The 12,768-nt window shown below is 50.3% G+C and overlaps 2 protein-coding genes across 10 annotated transcripts in view; one reads left to right on the forward strand and one right to left on the reverse strand.

Moving 5' to 3' along the window:
• NLGN1 (neuroligin 1) overlaps positions 1-12,768 on the reverse strand; it is a 966,435-nt gene that overhangs the window by 193,957 nt on the left and 759,710 nt on the right. The window lies entirely within an intron of this gene.
• The window catches only part of LOC146064344 (acetyl-CoA carboxylase-like), a 103,475-nt gene that overhangs the window by 12,566 nt on the left and 78,141 nt on the right, over positions 1-12,768 (forward strand). For both annotated transcript variants that reach the window (XM_083177728.1, XM_083177730.1), the window contains exon 3: positions 7,007-7,139. In XM_083177728.1, coding sequence (XP_083033854.1) covers positions 7,007-7,139 — 133 coding nt within the window. The remainder of the gene's footprint in view (positions 1-7,006; positions 7,140-12,768) is intronic.

The raw sequence follows: 12,768 nt of genomic DNA on the forward strand, positions 1-12,768 counted from the left end.
CAAGCTAATTTAGTCAAAATGGTCCTTTTTTCGAAGAATTTTATACCCTTTTCAATCTCTCACAATTTTATTGATGAATTTTAATTTTATACACACATAAAATTAATAAGATCATACATTTATTTGGAATGGGGAAAAAGAGCAAGGATTGGTCTGATAAAATTGCAACAACCCAGATCGAATGGGGGCATTAATCTTCATAATATTACTGAATATAAGCCACGCTTCCCACCTACGTTACCATCGGGATTGGTTACATGGCAAGGATATGTATGCTAACACCACTGTTGAATCCACCTTTTTAAATAGAGATACTGTAGAATAATTATTTTTCTACATTGGCATGATGAGGAATTGCCTCTCCCAATACAGCATAAACCGCTACTCAAAGTATGGCATCTACTACGCCATAACCAATCATTGAACCCATATATTTCTCGTCATCTCCCCTTGATCTCTAATCCGCAGTTTCAACATGGCACAGCTCACTATCCATTTTCCCTGTGGCAGCACCATGGGATTACTAACTTGGGGCAATTTGTCAACAGGGAGTCTAAGAAACCAAATATCCAGTTTTACAGTCTTTCCCTTTAGCATTTCTCCAAGCACAACACTATGTGGCCATACTCCCAACATGACCCTCTCCAGGAGGGACACAATGCTCTGCTCCTGGACTTCCCTTGTAATGTATGATTACCTTCATCTGTGTTGAACGGGTTAATTGATAAGAATGGCGCTTCCACAAAGGTGATGTTAATCAAACATTAAGAGGGACGTGGAAAGGGTCATGTTGGGAGGTATGTGTGGGTGCTCTCTCCCAAGGACTACACAAACCCATTGGACATGCTCCTGAGACCTGAAAATGCCTCTCTTAAGGCAATCTCCGTTCATTATTAATTTCTTCATAACCCCCTACAACATGATGACCTGCGAACTGGGATGGCACAATGGAGAGACTATCTTCATAAAGTAAATACAAAACAACTGTTGAGAACTTTAGAATCCTCTATTAAATTGATACCTGCTGCCTCTTATGTTGAACTATTTCTTAATGTTATACATAGAACTTACCTTTCACTGTAGGTACATGATGGGCTATTAACTGGGCACTTGTGCCTTCAATGTGGGGCTCAGGAGGCAGAGTTATTTCATTGTTTATGGAAATGTCCTGTAATAAGGAGTTTCTGGACCCAGGTGTGGTGATTTACTACACAACACGTGATTTCAGCACTGTTGGTAACCCCAGAACGGGCAATATTTGGCATTATGCCCAGGGCTGACAACAGAAATCTTGGGGCCCAGTACACTGATATTTTTGGTGCCCCCCCCCCCCCATTGTTACAAAAGAAACATAATTAATAATCACTAATACTGTAGGAATCCAGGCAGAGGCGTACCTAGATATATTAATATGCTCTGCCAGGGTTAAATGCTTATTGCTATTGGGTTACTATGGTCTGCCAGGGATTAACATGTACCTGCTCGGTGACCTGCATCTGCAACACGCTGTTCTTATTCTCCAGGCTCCGCACCATGTCTATGTAGATGGCCAGGTGGTCATTCAGCTGTTGCAACTCCCCTTTCTCCTGCAGGCGGTAGATGCGGGTTGGGCAGAGCAGGGTGCTCATGCTGCTGCGCTGGCCGGACTGCCATGTGGAGGTGGCCGCAATGGCCTGGGGGTGTGAGGTGACAGTGGCATCCATGTGAGTGGATCGGCTCCTACACAGCCGGCACCAGACGCTGAATGGCAGCTTCAGTAACTGCAGCACTCTGCACAGACCGCAGCTAGTACGGTGAGCCCTGTGCAGGGAGTGGGAGAGCTGGGATAATGGGCACTAGAGTACAATGAGCAGAGGAGGGCAGGCGAACTAGGAAGAGCGGTTGTCCAGACTAGCGGCTCCCCCTCTCTGTATAAGAGCAGGTCCGGCACGGCTATTTAAAATCTCACCCAATGACCGCAAGCCATTTTGATCTGCCCAATAGCCAATCAGGAGTCGAGCTACCACTGCCACTTCTGATTGGCTCCCGAACCGCTCACCGCGATGGACCTTCTTATGCCTCTGGCTCCTATACAGCTAGTGGGAGGGGGGTGACAACTGCACCATAAGCCCACCCATCCAAGCCCAGATTCTGCTTCCTCCCCCAAAAATCTGGTCATCAGGAAGAAGAATCTGGTTGCCGTGGCGACCTGGTGCCCATGGTTTGTTGAGCCCTGAATTGTAAGCAATGTAAAGAACCGTTCACACCGCACGTTAATGGTGTGCCTTTATGTGAAGCCTGTTGAAAGATGACTGAGGCTGTTTCTGACCTGCCATCTACCCCATTAAACACTGGGGGGTTTTACCAGTTTTTTAAATCTACTCTGCCTCTTTGTTAGCTGTGTCCCACAGAGATCGGGAAATGTTACACTCCCAGCTTTCATCTTTTAGCTCTGCATAGCCTGCCTGGGCTAGAGACTTAAGTCAGTGGATTCACTTCCCAGGTCAGTTAAAATCCCCTCGCAGGTCACTGGGGGACTCCCTCCTCCTAATAAGAGGGGCATCCTGTATGTTCTGCAGACTGATACCTGAAGAGGAGCAGGACGATATCCCTGAGGAGGGAGAATTTCAGGACAAGGAACCTGTTCAGGCCTTAGAGGAGGATGTCCAAGAAGGTGCGCAGTTGGATGCCCTTATTCTGGGGATTAAACTTACTCTAAATGTGTCTGAACCAGAGCTTCTGGCTCCCGTCTCCATCATTGTGTATTTTTAATCACTTTTTCAGACGATTTAAGAGTGAAGTGGGAAATTCGGTACTTCTTTACTTTCACGGCGCCAGCATGGCGCCGCGCGTCAGAGTCCCCTTGCGGGGCTCCCTTCGCTCGCCCATGCTGCGGGCTCGGTGGCTCGCTACACTCGCCACGCTAATTAAAATCAACTCCATGCCAACATGGATAGTGGAGGTATGAACTATCCATGTTGGCATGGCGTTAACTTAGTTTATTTTACTTAATTAGTGGCGAGCGTAACCCGGAAGTACGCGCGCGGCGCCATGCTGGCGCCGTGAAAGTAAAGAAGTACCGGAAATTCAATCTCAAGGTGATGCTTCAGTTTCTAAACTCTCTAAGAAAGTGACTCTTCCTAGTCCGGGTGCTATTGTCTTAAGAGGCGCTGCATCGGCATTTAGAAACTGTTTATCAAACATATTTATTCCATGGCGGTGGTGCTTCTTCATCCGGCCCTTGTCTCCTCGTGAGTCTGCAGAGCCATAGAGACCTGGGTGGGAGATTTGTCCAGGGGCCTAGAAGAGCACAGGCCTAGTGAAGAGCTGCTAGTTCTTTTGGAACATTTTCAAAAATCCTCAATTTACTTGGGAGAGGCTAATAGAGATTTGGCAGCTTTAGGAGGTAGGATATCCGTCTTGGTAGTCACAGAATGACATTCCTTGAGGCTTAGGTCTTGGCAGGCCGAAGCTGAGATTAAAAAGGCAGTGGAGGCTTTGCCTTTAACTAGCGAAACTCTGTTTGGATCTGAGCCAGACAAGCTTATTGCTCAGGCCACGGGGGGCAAGTCTACCTTTCTTTCCTCCGTGGCTCCCTTAACTAGAAAGCAGTTTCAGGGGCTGTCTTTTTGCTCCTTTCATGGCACTGCCAAATTTAGAGGCGTCCAGAGGTGCATATACCCCCTCTAGAAACAGAGGTTTCACAGTCTCTGACGCTTCGGTAGCCGCTGGATCTTGTCAACAAATCCTTGGCATGACCGCCTTCCTTCCTAATTATGCGGATCCCATGGTAGGGTCTCGCCTGCTGCATTTCCAGGGCATTTGGGAGGCGTCCTGCAGGGACAGATGGATTCTGGGCATAATCTCCGAAGGCTACAGGATAGAATTTGCATATCCGCCAACCCATCGTTTTTATTAAAGGGAAATAGATTGGTCCAGGCTTCTTCAGGCACTGCAAGAGCTGTTGTGCTCCCAAGTGTTTGTGACGGTAACTACCGAGCATCGGACAGAGGGATTCTATTTTCCTCTTTTGTGATATCAAAACCTGACTGTTCATTGTGGCTTATTTTTAAATGTAAAAACCTTGAACCTTTTATGTGGCGTATCACAAATTCAAAATTGAGTCACTTTGTGCCGTCATTTCAGGCCTGGAGCCGTCGGAGCATCTCGTATTGCTGGATATCAAGGTTGCTTATTTACATGTGCCAATTTACGAGCCTCACCAACAGTTCCTCCATTTTGTGATGGTTCAGCATTTCTGATTTCGGGCTTTGCTATTCGATCTGTCCTCAGCCCCTTGGGTGTTTTACCAAAATTATGGCGGTGATGACAGCAGCACTTCATGCACAAGGAAAAAAATGTTATTTTATACTTGGACGATTTGCTGATAAAGGCACCATACAAGGAACCGCGATGTTCATTCGACTTGTCAGTTTTTGGTTCGACCACTGTTGGGTTCTGAATCTCAAGAAATCCCAAGTGTCCTTTACAGCGAATCCCCTTTTTTTCTGGGACTACTTTTAGACACCACCTTAATACCTTACGAGGTAAGTCCTCCGTCCTCAGAGTATCCGTGCACCTCTGCATTTTGTTTATGGGGAAAATGGTGGCCACCTTCGTGGCTCTCCCTTTTGGCCGTCTTCATAACCGAACCTTTTGGCTCAGTGATCAGATGCCCATGTATATTAGTGATCCTCTCTCCGGATACTCTTCTCTCTCTCTGCAGTGGTGGCTTCAAACCTCACATATTCTGGAGGGCCTCCGATTTGGGCTCTGGGATTGGATGGTGGTCACTACAGATACCAGCCTTGGGCTGGGGCGCAGTTGTCCTCAGCCTTCACTTCCAGGGGTGGTGGTCCATTTGGGAATTGCGGCTCCTGATAAATATTTTAGAACTTCTGGCTATCTGTCTGGCCTTCTGTCTGGCCTTACTCAAAGTGGAATTTCTCCTTAGAGGTCAAGTAGGTTGCATTCAGTCCGACAATGCCACGTGGTGGCATATATCAAATGGCAAGGTGGGACCCGCAGCCACAGTGCCATGCAGGAGGTGCACCCAATACTTCAGTGGGCAGAACACCATGCTCTGCTTTCTCGGCTTTCTTTTATTCTGAGTTTGGACAACTGGGAGTCATACTATCTCCGTCGCCAGTACCTGCATTCGGGAGAGTGGTCTCTCCACCCGGAGGTCTCCCAGCTTGTCCACCTGTTGGAGTCTGCTTCAAATAGACAGACATAATGGCCTCCCAGGCGGAAATACAAGCTGCTCTCAGACTCTGGACCCGGAGGCAGTGGCGACGGATGCCCTGACAGTCCTTTGGAATTACTCCTTTCATTTACCTGTTCCCACCATTTCCCATGCTTCCACGGGTACTCAAACGGATCAAATCTGAGACTATCGTTATCCTGGTGGCTCCAGATTGGCCTTGTAAATCTTAGTGTGCTGACCTTCAGGGTCTCCTGGTGGTTTGACCATGGCATCGTCCTCTTCGAGACGACCTACTGGGGCAAGGTCCATTCGTCTACCCCGACTTACCGCATCTTCATTTGATGGCGTGGCTATTGAGGCCATGCTACTAGGTAGGCGGGGGATTCCAAAATCTGTCATTCCCACTTTACTGCGGGCCAGGAAGGAGGCTACTTCTCGCCACTATCATAGTATTTTGAAAGCCTACGTCTCGTGGTGTGAAAGACCTATTATTATTTCTCACTAGTTTTTTGCTTGGCCCATTATCTTCTTTTTTGTTGGGCCTCAAATTCGGCTCGCTGAAGGTACAGATCTCTGCGTTGGAGTGGTGTAGTGTGTGTGTGTGTGTGTGTGTTTGTTTTCTTCTTTTTTTTTTTTTTTATTCACAAATGTCTGGCAATCAATCCAGAGGTACAGACTTTTCTCAATGGCGTCCTCTGGCTTCAACCACCAGGTGGAGCCTTGGGATCTTTCCTTAGTTCACAGATGTGTTTGAACCATTGGAGTCTATAGAATTATATGTTTTGACTTGGAAGACAGTAATGTTGTTTGCACTGGCCTCAGCAAGGAGGGTCTTGGACTTTCGTGCTGCTCTCTCCATATCTGTTTTTTCATCCGGATAGGGGGAAACTGCGGACCCGATTGGATTTTATTTTCTCTGAATGGTAGTTTCGGCATTTCATATCAACCAGCTGATAGTGGTTCCTTCCTTGTCAAGGGCTTCAGATGCTTTGGATGTTTGTGCCTTACAAACAAATAGACTATCAGATGTCAGATCCTCTATTTGTTCGTTTTGATGCTGTTAAGAGACTGGCTGGCATCCAAGCAGACTCTGGCCCATTGGCTTTGTTTGACTATTGAAAAATGAGCATAAGCTTGTTTAAGGGTGCCACCACCCAGGGTCTCGGCTAATTCTACTCGTTCGATGACTCTGTCATGGGCAGTGGCTAGGGGTGTCTCTATCGCAGTTGTGTAGGGTGGCTATCTGGTTGGGACCCCATACCTTAATCCACTTTTATAGGTTTGATACCTTTTGCGTCCTCTGCTTCTTCATTTGGTCAGGCAGTTATCCAGGATCCCCAGCACCTTACCTCCAGTGAGAGTTGCTTTGGGACGTCCCCAGCATAGTGACTGCAGTGTCTCCTTTCGGATGAAGAAAATAGGAATTTGGTACTGGCCGTTATTTCCCTTTTTCCAAATCCATGAACACCCTCCCGCCGCTGCTCATGCCTGTGTGGGCGTCTCTTTATTGGTGGTAGTGGTGGTGTTTTCTTAAAGTGCCGACTCCTCCAAGACACCACCCTTGTAACTCAGCAGGAAGGAAAACCAACATCTCTATATGATGACTGGTCAATGTTCACATTTAGACTATGCTGACATAAGGAAGTCTATTTTCATGAATGTCAACATTACAGTATTTGACTATAAAGTGTGTTCTTTGTCCTAGGGAATTTAGAACCAATTTCTTTACCAATTGAGGGAAGCCTGTAAATTACAATAAACTTCCTGGAATTTCTGTGCGTTGTAAGGGTTATACTTTTATTTTTTTTTTCTTCCTTACAGGCCTAGTATGTCTGGGTTGCATTTGGTCAAGCAAGGTCGGGAACGGAAAAAAATAGACTTGCAAAGAGATTTTACTGTGGCTTCACCAGCAGAATTTGTCACTCGTTTTGGAGGGAATAAAGTTATAGAAAAGGTATACTTTACTCACCATTTCCAATTTGCATATTAAACCGGTTTCTACAATATCCCAAAACAATTATTTTGACTGATAGACCAACAAACAATCTGAATAGATATTGGCTATATAATATACCTGATGAATCATGTACTTCACCTTTCTGTCATCGCTAGTGCTTACTGCTTTACCTCTGTAAAAAGATGAAGTTAAACACCTACAGTTGTAAACCTACACAACGTACAGCTCTATCTGTGCTCATCATTTACTGGAATTGTGCCAATCGCTACCTATGTTGCACTTGACGAATGGCGGGGCAATGATGAGCGTGGCTACATCTGTAGTTTGCTCCTCCACCCCCCCCCCACCCCCCCCCCCCCCACCTTGCAGCCTGCTTCACTCTTCCAATGCTACTGAGACTCCAGTTTAAAAGACTCACCTTCTAGTCTAATTCTTAAACCTGTTATCCTTACCCCATATCCAGCTTTGCTCCTCCTCCTAACCAATGCTTCAGTACTTGTGTATTATCACGGCGCCCACTAAGCAAATAGCTTAGTGGGCTATTCTGCGAAGGAAAATCGCAATGCATTGTGTAGAGTGTATAGTACTGTGCGATGCGATGTACATTTTATACATTGTTTCAAGCCTGTGCCCCTGCACAGACTTCATACCCCTGCAGCATGGGACCTGTAGTCCCAGCTCAGTGCCTGCACATATAATGTACAATATGGCTTGTTTTTACACTGTGCCCAGCGCTCAGACATTTTTTGGTGCGCTGGGAGTTGGTAAGGTCCCCCCCCCCCCTCCAGCGCCTGGGGCTTTTGCGGTACAGCCGCTTCTCCTTAGCCTCAGTGTGCTGGGGGTTAACTTTGATGCTGACCGCCGCAGCCTGTGAACTGGGCTGCGGCGCATCCACATCCCACTGGTGCCCCCCTCTATTCCCTTGGCGCAATGACCGGACGCTGCCCCTGGCACGCCAGGGGTTAACTTATATGCTTTTGCTGCAGCCTCCGGAGGTGACCCAGGCTGCAGCGCTCCCATGCCTGCTTTTTCCTCCCCCCGGCGCAGAGCGGTCCAGCCACCGCTCCCTGCCCCCGGCGCACCAGGGGTTAATGGCGGTGTTTAGTCATTGCTGCCAGAGCTGGCGCTGCAGCGTGGGTGAGTCGCGGCCCCCCCTGTCGGGTGCCATACGCTGGGAGCCAGGGAATGCAGACTCCCAGCGCCGGCCAACTCTCCTTGGGAAGGGGTGTTCGTGGCCGTCAGCGGGGGACTGAGGACGCTGCGCCCAACATAATACATAAAAAAAACAGTGTCTTTGAATTTTGGCGCCAAACGCCCGTTTGCTTGTCCGGCGGCCGGGGCTGAAGGGGTTAACTCTTTCAGTTTCGCGGCCGCCATTGTCCGTGTGCCGGAGCCTCCGGCCACACTCCTCCCCCCCCCCCCCCCCTTCAAGCGGGAAACCAGATGGCAGTGTCCCAACGATTTTGCTCCTGGTCCCGCAGCCCATTTGGGGGTTACTGGGATTGCCCGGGGGTGTTGGCCCCAGCCTAGACAGTTCATCTGGATGGCGGTGGGCCGTATACGGTTGGTGCTGAAAGTCCACACAGTCACCATAGTGTCCAAGGCCCCACCACAACAGTCCTTCTGTTTCCCCCAATGAAGGGGCCAAACCTTCATCAGGTGGGTGTTCCTTCACCCCGGTGGGGTGCCAAAGCTGGTCTGCTGCATACACAATTGCCACCCAGTGTGTCCAAATTGTGGCATACCTCACCTCCTACCATAGCAGTATTCTGCTCACATAAGCCAAAGGGTGCTCCTGCCCATATGGCTCCTCCTGGCTCAGTACTGCTCCCAGTCCGTGCAGTGACGCAACAGTCCGTACCACAATGTCCTGGTAATAAATATGCGACTGGAATGCCAACTCACAAGCAGGTGTACAGCCCACTGTCTTGGGAAGACCCTTCCTAGTCACTACTGTAAGGGACGTCACTACCAAACTAGAGTCAGGGACAACTTGTCTGTAGGGCCTTACAGTTTCTAAGGTCAGTACCTGTCTGGGGGTTGTGGGCCGGGGACAGCCTCTGGTCGCCTCCTACCTTCACTGGTCTGGGCCTACCCCTGCCTCCTCCCACACTATCCTCCCGGCACTGCACTTCTGTCACTTCTCCCGGGCACCCATCTGCAACAACCGTCAGACCTGCCATCCTGTCCTCCTCAAAGGACCTACGTCTTGGGGAACCCACCCTCTCTGGTGTATCCCCTTCTACATTCCTGACTGCCCTGGGCCTGAACCCTTCCTGCCCGCGCACACTCCCTACCCTAACCCCATCACACTCCCTACCCTAACCCCATCAAGGCCGCTGTGAGCTTGGCACCTTATGCCTGTCAGGGATGGGTCAGAGAGTGGAGCCTCCTTAAACCCCCTGCCAGTGCCCCTCACTTTCTCTTAAAGGGGGACACTCTACAGGGGTATCTAGGTTGGGATGTCTAGGGTCATTCTGGTTTGGGTCAGTCGTGTAAAGGTCAGCGTGGTCACTCATACTCACCGCTGGAGTTGTCAAACAACTAGGAACAGGAGCATCGCTGGGCACCCTCACAGGATACAACAAGCTGGCACACACATCATCTGCGTTGCTAGGGGACGTAGGCACACCAGAGGCAAAAGGCATGCTGGGGAGATGCGCTGATCTAGCCTCTGTGGTCTTTCCCTCTGGGCTGGTTGATGCTGTGCTGGCAGTTGTCTGGCCGCTGTGGTCTTTTCCTCTGGGCTGGGCTGTGCTGGTGTCGATGGTAACGACCGTAGTCTGGCAGCTTGTCTCCAGGTGATGGCGTTAGCAAACGTTGTAACTATTCCACCACCAAGATCATTCCCCAGGACTACATCTGTTGTGAGGCCATCCATGACGGCAACATCTTGCAACTCTGGTCCAGCTCCCCAGTCCAGGAAGACTTGCCATGGGTACATCACGCTCTGCTCCATCTGCCATTGTAACTTTGGCAGTGCGACCCTGCAATATTGCAGCAGGATCGATCACAGTGATCTAGGCCCCAGAGTCTCTCAGGCCTTCTTCCTGCAGGGGTCCCACTTGGACCGACTGCAGGTGCCGCCACATATTCTGTAGAGGCTGCTTGGCCATGCAGGTGACTCTATCAGCAGAGTCTGCCTGCTTCTCACCACACTCCATCGGACTGACTGGAAGGGGTACAGTCTCTCTGGGCTCATCTCCACGGGTTAAGCAAGCAAGCCGGCTCCAGTATTCGGATTGGTAGCGCAAATCTGGGGTGCCGGCAGGGTGGAACAGTTCATCCTCAGATGTCCGATTTTCCCACAGCTGTAGCACTTCTTGACCAGGTGGGGATCCGATGATCCCTGATTACTCGCAGGTGTGATTGCTGGCCAAGAGCACCCGGGTTGGAAGGTGCTTGCTTTGGGGGGCGATGAGCTGAAGAGGGGTGTCCCCCTGGGGGTGAAGTCCTTTGTAGTGGGCTGCTACTTGGGCGTTTCAGCCCCTGTGACCGAATTGCCACATACTTGTCCGCTAGCTGGGCAGCCATCTTTACGCTGGGTTTGTTCCTGATCTAGCACCCACTCCTTCACTTCCTGGGCACACCTGCGGTAGAACTGCTCCCTGCAGATCACATAAATCAGGGTGTCCGATGTTGTGGCCTTTGATTCCTGCACCCACTTCACCAAGTACTGCCGCAGCTGGGTGGCAAACTGCTCGTGGGTGCTGCCAGGATTCTTAGGCAAGTCCTGAAACTTTTTTTTCCTGTAGGACTCAGGAGTGATGAAAAAACGTTGGAGGAGGGCCTTGGCGACAACATCATAGTCCCCATTGGCCACTCCTTGATAGGCCTCCAAGGCCTCTCTCTGTGCAGGGTGGGCACAAGGTGTCTTACCCACTCCTGTTTGGGCAAATCATAGAGTTTACAAGTCCTCTCAAAAACTTGCAAATGTCCATCAATGTCCCCTTCGCTGTCAGCAAACTTGGCAAACTGAATCCGTCCCGGCCGGGGGGTAGCAGCTGACCACGGTCCTCGGGGTACCACAGCCTGTGGTGCCCGCTCCGCATGCCACATCCAAATGATGAGCATGCGTTCTTGTTACGTTGCCCTTTCCCCTAATTCTGCTAGGCTATCCGCGCCATCCACCCTGGGACGCTGGGATCCTGGCCCTGCTAGGGAATGTTAAGAAATGTGGCTGCTGCTAGAAGGGGCGGGGCTTGTGAGTCTCACCGGGTCCAGATGAAGGTCCTCTGTGTGGCTGTCCTCTTGGACACGGTCACCATCAGCGTGCTGCACCTTCTCCCGACTCGACTCCTCCAAGCGCATGAGCGCCGCCCTCATTACGTTTACAGTTGCTTTCAAAGGGATCTCCACACCCTTTTCCCGACACACGATCTCGAGGTCATCCTTCGAAATTCCATTGAAGTCTGCCATCTTGCGCGTTCTCCTGGCTGCAGTTACTCCTCCCTGAGTAACTTAGCTTCTCCAATCGGATGACTGAAAAGCCGCCTGGGTTATCCCACTCGCTTGCCACCAATTTCTGTGACCGGACGCCTGTCCTTAAGCTCTGGCTACACCCTTTGGGTCCACAGATCACGGTTCCTGGTCTCACGGGACCTGGCCGATAGGGGATTCCCTGTTACCGTCAGTAACCGCCTGTTACTGACTCCGCCCAACTATGCAGTGTGCGGGGTTATCGCTGCCACCACCAGACTCCTCCTACGTGGCGTCTAGAAGCACGGATACGGACTCGGGCCCTACCGCTGGCACCTGAGTACTACCTGCGTCGACACGCTGTTGACACACACCCCGACAAGTGTCGCTTGGTTCCCCACTGGTCACAGACCAGGCCTTTGCTTTGGTAGCTGACAGGGTGGAGACTGGGAGGACGCTGGATACTGGTACCCTGAACAGCCGGAGAGCGGAACTAGAGCAATTAATTCTGTTGTCGCAAGATGAAGTAGACGTCTTGGGCAAAATATGGTTTATTGCCAATGGATCTGAAAAGATCCCTTCTCCTTTCAGAGGTACAGCATACAGATGTTTACAGCATTCAGATACAGGCAGAAGTACCAAAACCCAGGGCAGCAGCCCTCCTTCTATGCTACTCCAACACACAGTACCACAGGGGGTAAGCCCACCCTGTGGTCTTTAACCAATCACCTTAAGTGCATGAGACGTGCATGCACTAGGCACATGCACAGTCACTATTGACTCCTATGGACAGAGGGGAGTGGTTACTCCTCTGAGCCACAACCCACCTGGGGGGCCAGGTACCACCCAGGTGCCAATCTGTCTGGCTAGGGGCAAGGTTTCCCTCCAAAACCGTACTTCCAGGATTTGGTCAGGGGAACAGCTCTGGCCCAGATGTGAGCTCCAGAGATGGGCAGCCAGGGTCTCCTGCCTGCCAACGGAGAGCCCCAGGGAGCTCCAAGGAACCACTCATCTTGTTGGAAAGCTGGGGTTCCCTGCTACCATCCCAGCAGCTCCAAGCCTGGAAGCTGCCTGGGAAAGTATTCCGTTTTTGAGTTAAAGTTTGGAGGGGGGTCCAGCAGCTTACACAGGTCCCTGGATCCCCTGGGGACAAACACATACAGTAAGTGCATTTTTACCTTACAATACATTTTAGATACATTGTACA

The sequence above is a fragment of the Crinia signifera genome, chromosome 3, assembly GCF_055691185.1.
Source record: "Crinia signifera chromosome 3, ASM5569118v1, whole genome shotgun sequence".
Classification (NCBI taxonomy): Eukaryota; Metazoa; Chordata; class Amphibia; order Anura; family Myobatrachidae; genus Crinia; species Crinia signifera.